Source organism: Rissa tridactyla, chromosome Z (assembly GCF_028500815.1).
Source record: "Rissa tridactyla isolate bRisTri1 chromosome Z, bRisTri1.patW.cur.20221130, whole genome shotgun sequence".
Lineage (NCBI taxonomy): Eukaryota > Metazoa > Chordata > Aves > Charadriiformes > Laridae > Rissa > Rissa tridactyla.
Window position 1 is genome coordinate 41,549,587 of NC_071497.1, and position 10,568 is coordinate 41,560,154.

Consider the following 10,568-nt stretch of genomic DNA (forward strand, 5'->3'; position numbering starts at 1 on the left):
ATGGTACTTTCAATCCTCTGTTGCTTTTCTGTATGGAACGCAACCTTCCTTCATATTGTCTGTGATCAGACCAGTCCGTGCTTTCTTTACAACCAATATTGCTGTGTTCTTAAATGCAGTGACTTTTATCTTCTTTCTTTCTTTGAAGCATTGTTTACTCATTTTACCTTGCCAGAAATGTTTGCTTCAAGTACATACTGAGTACATATTTAACTTTTTTCCTCGAATATGTTTTATTTCAGCAGCCAGTCTGTCTCAAGGACTAGAACAGTACTTCGTTAAATTTCAAATAAGCAACTAGTGTTGAAGATGATATTCAGGAATGAAGGGGATGTGACCTCTAGAGGGGACTTGATGCATTTCAAGGAAGATTACTGTGGCTTCATTTTTCAGAAAAAGTGAAACAGAAGAACCTCTTCCATACATGTAGAATAAAATGAACTGTCAGCGTGCTTGGTAGACACTTCCCTAATGTGCTAACACTTCCTCAAACAAATCTGTGTGTGTTTAGACTCAGGTGTAAATACTTAAGCTCTCTATTATAAAGAGGGCTTGCTAGTACGTATGATGCATGTGTATAAATTGTGATGGCAATCACTTAGCTGCTGACCGCCAGAAATGAAAAGATGGTGGGAGCTTTTAAGTATATAAATCTGTCTTGTCCACTCAGACTGGGCTCAAGTCCCCGCTTGAGACTGAAAATCAACGACAAAAGCTTTTTTCCTATAGTATTGGTACTCTCCTGTGTTAATTGGCTGTTCTTTCTTATTTTTTATGAAGTTTTTTATGAAGCTACAGTATTGAGTACACAAAGTAAATATTGTCCACCAAAGAGTGCTTTATTTTCAACGGTTGCGTGGATTGTTTATTTTGAAAAAAATAACTATAAGTAATTAACTTATAGTTTTTAATAGTAACAGATTTTTAGTTGTTCACAACCAATGGCTCTTTTAACTAGTTGTAGTTGCTTTAAACCTGGTATGATTTTAAAGGGGAGGAAAACCAGCTTACCATTTAAAGCAGTGCTGTCATATTGAAATATCATTACTGTTTCTTCTCTTATCTTCAAGTCTTTTAGGTGAAACTTTGAATTACCATGTCTAAAATGCAAGAATTTTACCCAGGTTTTATCAGTACACTTAACATGTGGGTGTCACTGGTTTTTAGCTTTGAGACACTTAATGAGTGCAGCACACAAAAAAGGGAAAATAAGCTTGCTGTACACTGAGATTGGTAGTGGAACTCAGGGGCAGTTACAGTTTTTAACATCTAATTAACAGCTTACCTCTGTTAAAAGGCAGTGTAATTTTTAGAGGAATCTGTATGAGACTGAAATTTTCATCCACTACAAGACTGTCTTCAAACACTGGCAGCATTTTGCCTTACCCCTCTTCACATTATGAAATCTCAGAGCTGGCTTTGCAGTGATGTACCCTTGTCTGACAACTGAAGTTTATAGCTGCATATCCCTCAGATGAGGACTGTTACCACATAGCCTTAAATACAATACAGTTATCTGTTGATATAGTGACTCTTACACTAGAAAGCTGAAGAAATGGAGAGATCTGAAATAGTAGCAATAGAAGAACTGAAGTTTTTAAAGATACAGATTACCTCTGCAAGGGGGGAGAATTTTCTTTTTATGAATGTAAACAGGCAGGTTCAGTGACTTGTTTCAGTCTGTGTCCTTTTAAATTAAATTAAGCTTTCTGTTAGGCTGATGATTTTTGAATGCCAATATGGATAACCACACGTTGGCTTGAAAACATTTTGTGGCAAGAGCATCATGAGTTGGAGGGGAAGCAGGACGTGAAGTGTAAGTAAGCTTACAGGTAGCATCATAAAATCATAGAATGTGTTGGGTTGGAAGGGACCTTTTAAGGTCACCTAGTCCAACCCCCCTGCAGTAAGCAGGGACATCTTTAACTAGATCAGGTTGCTCAGAGCCTCATCAAGCCTGGCTTTGAATGTCTTCAGGGATGGGGCCTCCACCACCTCTGTGGGCAACCTGTTCCAGTGTCTCACCACGCTCATTTTAAAGAACTTCTTCCTAGTGTCTGATCTAAACCTGCCCTGCTCTAGTTTAAAACCATTGCCCCTTGTCCTATTGCTGCGTGCCCTTGCAAACAGCCCCTCCTCAGCTTTCCTGTAGGCCCCCTTCAGGTACTGGAAGGCCACTCTAAGGTCTCCCTGGTGCCTTCTCTTCTCCAGGCTGAACAGCCCCAGCAGTCTCAGCCTGTCCTCATAGCATCTTTGTGGCCCTCCTCTGGACCCGCTCCATCAGGTCCCTGTCCTTCTTGTGCTGAGGACTCCAGAGCTGGACACAGTACTCCAGGTGGGGCCTCACTCAGAGTAGAGGGGTAGAATCACCTCTTTGGATCTGCTGGCCACGGTTCTTTTGATGCAGCCCAGGATGCAATTGGCCTTCTGGTCTGCAAGCACACATTGTTGGCTCATGTCCAACCAATAGCCCCAGGTCCTTTTCTGCAGGGCTCCTCTCTATCATGTCATCCCCCAGCCTGTACTGATAATGAGGATTGTCCCGACCCAAGTGTAGGACCTTGCACTTGGCCTTGTTGAATTTCATAAGATTTGCTTGAGCCCACCTCAGTAGCTCATCCGGGTCCCTCTGGATGACATCCCGTCCCTCTGGCATGTTGACTGCACCACTCAGCTTGGTGTCATCAGCAAACTTGCTGAGGGTGGACATGATCCCAGTGTCTAAATCATTGATGAAGATATTGAACAGCACCCGTCCCAGTACGGATCCCTGAGGGACACCACTTGTCACCCCTCTCCATGTGGACATCGAGCCATTGACCACTACCCTCTGGATGTGACTATCCAGCCAGTTCCTTATCCACTGAACAGTCCACCCATCAAATCCGTATCTCTCCAACTTAGAGAGAAGGATGTTGTGGGGGACCATGTCAAAGGCCTTGCAGAAGTCCAGGTAGATGATATCTGTTGCTCTCCCCTTGTCCACTCCTGCAGTCACTCCATTGTAGAAAGCCACCAGGTTGGTCAGACAGGACTTGCTCCTGGTGAAGCCATGCTGGCTGTCTTGAATCACCTCCCTGTCTTCCATGTGCCTTAGCATAGCTCATCCATGAGTTTGGATAGTCAAAATTCGCAAATATGAATACAAAGAAAATAGAAGAGGCTTGTATGGTGCAAAATAAAGGTTCAGACCCCGAATACTTTTTATTTTCCTCTTCATCCTCACCACCATTTTCTTCTAGGTGAAAAGCATCTAAGAGAGAGGGACAGAATTCACCCTGATGCAGTGATTAAAATTTCCTGGCTTTTTTTTTTTTTTTAAGTTAGCCACTTGCCCAAAAGCTGAAGTACAGGTAACGACAATAGTAGGTATATTGTGCAACTATGAATCTGTGTTTATTTTTGAAGAAAATTCTTATCTTGGAAGGCAGAAGGGATGAAACTAGTGAGGTAGTTGTCCAAAAAGCGGATGTGTTGCCTGGTGCGCAATGAACCAATTCTCGCACACAGGGGAGATACTGTTTTTTTTTATTCAGACTTGGGTGCTCAGTGGTTTTCCACAAATCAAGCACACTTCATGCTGGTTTCCTCTTTATATTTACGTACAAAAGTTACAAGCTAGTACACTCCCAGTTACAGTGACTGGTTAGTAATTTACATATAATTATCATACTGCTGAGTCATTCTCTTCAATCACTGCACCTGTGTGGAGGAAGGGTCTTCACCTGGGCAAGGGTCATCTTGACCTGTGGGGGTGTGTTATAGTATTATAACGAAGACAGTTAAGGACACCTGGACTTGGGTTTTCACTGCCAAGTTGGCAGTTTTTTGTAGAATTGTTTGTAGAAACATCTTGATTAGATGTTCATTTAAGGTCTTAGTGTCCCAGGAAAACCAAATAAATAGGCTACAGATGTTCCTTCAAACAATTCCCTTTGATCCACTCCTTAGCAACTACTTAGCAACTATCTACAATCATCCTTAACTATAGAGCCAGTACATAAAGCTTGATTAACTACAGAGGCGTGGTTAACTTTAAATTCGATGATGGATATCAAGATGAGAGGGTAAGAGTCAAAACAAGAACGATTTAGTAATATTTCTTGTGTTTGGCATTGCCCTTCTCTCAGCTGAGCTGCTTCTTTTAGCATCTTCATTTTTAACCTAAAAATAATCAGTCCCATTTCACACCCCTTCCAAATTCCAAATTGGAATTTGCCTTAGCACTTTCATGTTCATCAGAAGTAAATTTGCATAAAACAAGTGCACAAACACACACAATAGCAACTCTAGCTAAACCAAAACTGCATGTTTGGTGTGAGTGTGTTTCAGGATACCCCTTCCACTACCCAGTATCTTAGTGAGAAACACATAAATGTCAAATGGATTTTACATTTGAACTCTCCAAACAGCCTTATATGGAAAATTAACTCATTACCTCATTATGTCCCATCTAATTGTATTGCTTAGTTTGTTCTTCTGAATTTTTAGTACTTTGTCTAGCATTTTTATTATGCCATACCAAAGCTGTCTTAAGTACAAGAATCAAGAGTGGGCGTGGGTGAGGGAGGCCTTGGTTTCTCAATCTTTTTTGAATTGTGAAGTATTACGTGCCAAAATGGAATGTGTGGCGGCAGCTGCATCACCGTTGTACCACAGAGCAGCTGAGCGAAGTTATTTCTGCTGCCATCAATTAGGAGTTTTTCCTTAGAAATTCTTTCCCCTCTTTCAAATACATGACAGATGGATTCTCCCTTGATCAAAAGTCTGCAGCATACTCAAAAGCTGTAATATCTTGGGTCAAATTGCTAGTTTCTATTACAGCATCAGTAACTCAGATGTTAACCCAGACCTTGTCTTTTTGCCCCAGTGTGACAATAGAGGAAGTGCTGCTGATTCATTTAAAACAAACAAAAAGATTTGTAGAAACTCATGCATTAAAATTGAAAAAAATGAAAAATGTGATGTTCACCGGTTTGTTGCACTGCAGTTTTTATATTAATGGTTTGCAGACTGTTTGTCTTGCATAAACTCATGTACAGGCTATCAAGTTCTAAAATTTCTTGACTAATCAGTACTGTTCATCCTGATTATTTTTAAATTGTATATTTCTAATCATATTTTTTTAACTTGGATTGACAGAACGGGAGTTTATTTTGCTGAAGGTATTTTTAAGATAAAGCTTCATATTATCTTGTAATACTAAGTAGTTCAATATGCATTTGTGTCTCATTTGAAAATACTGCATATTGTATTTGATTTTATACAAAATATTCAATAGTGACAATTGTAAACATGAATTGTGTAAAATTAAAAATAATAATCAGATTTGTTTTCTCACTTTTATTTCCAGCTATCTAAAAAAATTCAGCACAAAACTATCATATCTGTACCACACTGACTCATATGTGCTCTGAAAAATAATGCAAGAATTTCAGATGCCTGAAAACCTTTAATTAAAGCACAAATCCTGAAAACATATACTTTTCTAATTCCAAAAATACAGAACTTCTGGCCATATATCTCAGGGGACTCGCTTTGGAAAAGAATAGTAATTGTATTTGAATTGTTGGGATTGGGATACCATTACCCAGTAAAAAAAAAGAGATGGGGTTCTAGTTAATTTGTTTCCTTCCTCTTATGATCATACAGTACTTATTTTTGGATATGGGCATCATATTAAATACTGTACACTTTGACACTTACCGTGAAAGTGAAGGTTTCTCAAAAGTAAGATCTAAATTTTCAGGAACGCATCTTTTTGCATAGCAGTTGATGGTGGTATGGTTTAGTCTTTGAAAAAATAAATCTAAGCACAACAGCAAAAAATACTGATCAACTCAAATATTTATAATCAAAAATGTTCTTTGCAAAATGTCATGCTTCTAGGACTGAATCTCTACTCAGTACTCGCAACGGGTGGCATTTGTCCTGCTCTCCTGCTTCTTGGTGCATTTTGACCATCTCTTCCATACCATCATCATCTTTGTTTTTAAGTGAACTATTATTTAATGTTGGTTTGTTGGGTTTTCTTCCCCCTTATTTGAAGGGTTCCTTCCCCTCCTTCCACTGACCAGACCTTTTCCAGCCTATAGTCTTCTTTCATTTCTGCAGAAGCTTCATTGAAAAGGTCACTAAGTTTTACTTTTGCCACAATAGCTTCCAAGGTTCAGAGCCTTTGCTCAAGCCAGGAAGATCACTGAGAACAGCATTAAATCCACAAGTAACAGAAATATAACCAAACCACTAACGAGCACAGGATTCTTGGATTACAGTATGTCAACTTACTTTTCTCTTAACAGAAGAGAATAAATCTGTATCTTGTTGCTGCTGGTTTTTACCTTTTGGCAAAGCTATCCTGCGAATTGAATGATATTATGCAAAGCTCAGTATCTTTCATTCAAACATTAACTACCGTACAAACCTAAACAGAGGAACTGCCATTGCTGAAGGCAGACAGCAGCTTATTGAGTGCTGTTAACTAGCTGTAAAACACTGCAGAGACAACAGAACGCACAATATGGATATTCGCACTGGCTGCCCAAACTGGGAGAGCAAAAGCGGGATTGAATTAATGAAGTGCTGGTCTGTCCCAACCATAACGCTGCCATTACGTGTGACACAGTATCTAAAGCTGCTCTGAAGATGCCGCTACCATCTGCAACTTTTGTTTCATCACATCTTCAAAAAGGCATTTGTTTGCACACAAACAAAACCTAGCTGAAGATTTAATGTGTTTCACATTAAATTCTAAGTAATAGCGCCAAAGTGTAACAGTTGTTAATTCTTCCAAAGACTGAAAGTTTTCCCCATCCGAGCACAAACTGTTCAGTACTTGCCCAGCACATGTTAAAGTGCTAATTCCATGCCTGTTACTCAGTGACCGAAACACACTTTTTCTGCAAAGGTAACCACGTTTCACATTCAATTGTTGATCCAGTGACAATGAGTCAGTGCTACATTACTTTCAACACTGCATATATATATGTGTGTGTATACATATATTTTTACGTGGGTATGTGTGTGTGTATGCATGTGTGCCTGTGACAACTCTGAAGGGACAAAAAATGGCTTGAACATTATATAAGAATAGTCTTAATGACAGACGTTTATCAAGGCTACAGTTTTGTTTTGTTTTTTTTTCCAGAACCCTGAATTTTAGGAAAGCAAAATTTCTGCTCTTCAAGGAGTTAGTCAATAGGACCCCTGGGAAACTGCCCTCAGGGACAAGGGAGCAGAACAGGGCTGGCAGATCTTTAAGGAGGCTTTCCACACAGTGCAAGAGCTCCCGATCCCCAGGTGTAAGAAATCAGGAAAGGAAGGCAAGAGACTGGCATGGCTTAGTTGAGATCTATTGGAGATGCACAGGTAGTGGAAGTAGGGACAGGTATCCTGAGAAGAGTATGGGGATGCTGCCCAGTTTGTAGGGATGGGGTCAGGAAGGCCAACACACAGCTGCAACTGAACTTGGGAACTGACACAAAGAATAATAAGAAGGGCTTCTACAGGTATGTCAGCCAGAAAAGGACGGTCAAAGAAAGCGTACCCCCCAATGAGCAAGACTTGCAAACTGGTAACAACAGATAAGGAGAAGGCTGAGGTACCCAGCAACTGTTTTGGCTCAGTCTTCACTGGCAACCTCTCTCCCCACATCCCTTGAGCGGATGGACCTCAACGCAGTGACTGGGTGAGCAAAGCCTCTCCCACTGGAAGAAAAGATCGAGTTCGTGATCACCTGAGGAATCTGAACATACAGGAGTCTATGGGACCTGATGAGATGCATCGCAGAGTCCTGAGGGAATTGGCTGATGTAGTTGCCAAGACACTCTATGTGATATTTGAAAATATCAAATATCAGTCAGGTGAAGTCCACAGTGACTGGAAAAAGGGAAACATAGCACCCATTTTTCAACGGAGTAGAAAGGAGGATGCTGGGAACTACCGCCCTGTCAGTCTCACCTCTGTGCCTACGAACATCATGGAACAGATCCTCCTAGAAGCTACCCTAAGGCACATGGAGGACAGGGAGGTGACTCGAGACAGCCGGCGTGGCTTCACCAAGGGCAGGTCCTGCCTGACCAACCTAGTGCCCTTCTGTGATAGAGTGACTACACCAGCAGATGAGGGAAGAGCTAAGGATGTCATCTGTCTGGATTTCTGCAAGGCCTTTGGCAGAGGCCTTCTCTCTAATTTAGGGAGACACGTATTTGATGCGTGGATTGTTTGGTGGATGAGGAATTGGTCCAGAGGAAGGCCACAAAAACAATCAGAGGAATGGACAACCTCTTCTATAAGGACAGGTTGAGAGAGTCGTGGTTGTTGAGCCTAAAGAAGGCTCCAGGGAGACCTTGCGGCCTCTCAGTACTTAAAAGGGGTTTACAAGAAAGATGGGAATAGACTGTTTAGCAGGGCCTGTTGCAATAGGTAACGGTTTTAAACGAAAAGGGGTAATGGTAACTAAAAGAGAATAGATTTAGACTAGTTATAAGGAAGAAGTTTTTTACAATGAGGGTGGTGAGACACTGGCACAGGTTGCCCAGAGAGGTGGTAGATGACCCATCCCTGGAGACATTCAAGGTCAGGTTGGATGGGGCTCTGAGCAACCTGGTCTAGTTGAAGATGTCCCTGTCCATTGCAGGGGGGTTAGACTAGACGACCTTTAAAGGTCCCTTCCAACCCAAACCATTCTGTGATTTTGGGTTTGGGCCCAAAGGCTGCACGTGCTGCTAGTCCTGTGTTCATATCAAAAAGTGTATTTATCAACTGAAGGTTTTTTACTAGGACTTTTTTACTTCTGGGTCTTTTTAGTTATTCTTTAGTATTCTTATTTTAAGCACAGACATTCCTCTCCTCTTTCCTTTGAAGTCACTTTCATAGTAATACACTCTTCATTCCTATATCACATTATGACAAAAATTTGATTCAAGTGGACCAGACAGTATCAACACTATCATATACAAGTGACAGCTGTGGAGAGAAGCGAATTCCTTTCTTTGCAAACTTACTGTGATTTACTAAATCTAAAACTCAAAGCTGAAATGCAGTAGTTTTTCCTAGGCCACTCACTACAGTAATCCTAAGAGCAGAGTACCTTGTAGTAGCATTAAGATCTGCAACAGAATTTAATTAATCTCTTCCTAAGATGTGTGCCATGTTTCAATACTGTTTGTGTATATATTTACACCTGGTACCATTTGGTTTACATGAAGGAGTAAAGCTAAACCAGGAATGACTGTTAGCAGCAGACATGTGCTTAAGAGATACATTCATTTTGGTCCCTTAAATATGACAGATGGCTTAGATTCATGTCTCTTTTCACAGCTAGGCAAAGGAACCTGATCATTGTCACCACTTACAATTAGTAATTTCTTCTCTATAATTAGATACTATCAACTAGAGAAACTCCTAAGCCATATTCAAGTCTGAAAAACTGGAAATTGTCACACCTAACTGCTCCAAGACACTTTGATTTAATGAGCAGTAACTATACTAAAACTCATTCTCGCCAAGTTTTGGGTTGGGTAGGTTGTAGTTTTTGTTTGTTTGGTTGGGTTTTTTTGTTTGGAAGGCGTTTGGGTTTGTTTCATTAAACAGTCTTCAAACCAGGCCACTTGGGTTTTTTAAACCAGGAGTTTTTAAACAATCTGCTGACCAAATGCTGATTATACAGATACACTTTGACAAGTCCCTTAAAACAAGCCCCAAGTCAAGTCCCCTTTGACAAGTCCCAAAGAACCTATTCGTCATTCTGTTTTGAAAAACAGATCAAAGTTAGAGGAGTAAACAGTAACTCTGCAGCAGCAGGAACCAGACTGAAAAACAAAACAATCCTTCAGCCTTCACAGAGAACAGTCAGAACTGAACCAACTGCGCTACACCAGATTCACCCCACTGGCATAACAAGGTTTCAAATTTTCAGTAGAAAAAGGAAGTCAGCCTTTTAAGTATCTCACTGCTTTCCTCAGCAAAATGAGTTGTTAAGTAAAAAAAAAAAAAAAAAGAGACTACATCTTCAAAACATGACAGAAAATAGAGGTGAGCCTTGCAAAGCAGCTCCCCACACCTACACATATACTCACCCCTGCAAGCAAAAACATAAATAAAATTTCAGACACATTCTTCCCTGTCCAATGGGATAAGGTGAACAGGAAGGGAAGAACAAGCAGAAAAATTCCAAGACCTCCATAGACAAAATCACTTCTGTTCCACAATCTTGAAATTGCCATTTTTGGCAGAAACACCCAAACACTTATTACAAAAGTAGCAGCAGTGACTTCAAGTAGTAGCTTGCTCCTGCAAGGTTATTTTTACGTGATTTCATCATTTACACGATTTCATCATTTACGCGATTTCATGCAGGCCAATTACTCAAAAAGCAGCAGCATGGGTTCCTCTAGCACCAGCACTTCATTGGCTTTTGCACATTCTTTCTACTACAGGTTGTCAGAGTATCTCTATGCCACTAAAACGAGCTCCTTGTGGAATCCCAAAACTCACATTAAAGCAAATTGTCCTGTAAGTAATTTAACAATATATGAAAAGTCCTTGGGGCAGCACTACTTTGCAGA

General features: G+C 40.5%; 1 protein-coding gene across 7 annotated transcripts in view; it reads left to right on the forward strand.

Annotated features, from left to right (window-relative positions):
* Positions 1-5,328, forward strand: part of CDC14B (cell division cycle 14B) — a 48,526-nt gene extending 43,198 nt beyond the window's left edge. For 4 of the 7 annotated variants that reach the window (XM_054187074.1, XM_054187071.1, XM_054187078.1 and 1 more), the window contains one exon: positions 243-5,328. Coding sequence is in view for 5 of the 7 variants with exons in the window: in XM_054187071.1 (XP_054043046.1) it covers positions 243-282 (40 nt within the window). In the remaining 2 variants the exon portion in view is untranslated. The remainder of the gene's footprint in view (positions 1-242) is intronic. The other 3 variants (XM_054187076.1, XM_054187072.1, XM_054187079.1) reach the window with 1 other exon arrangement.
* Positions 5,329-10,568: the final 5,240 nt, after the last annotated feature.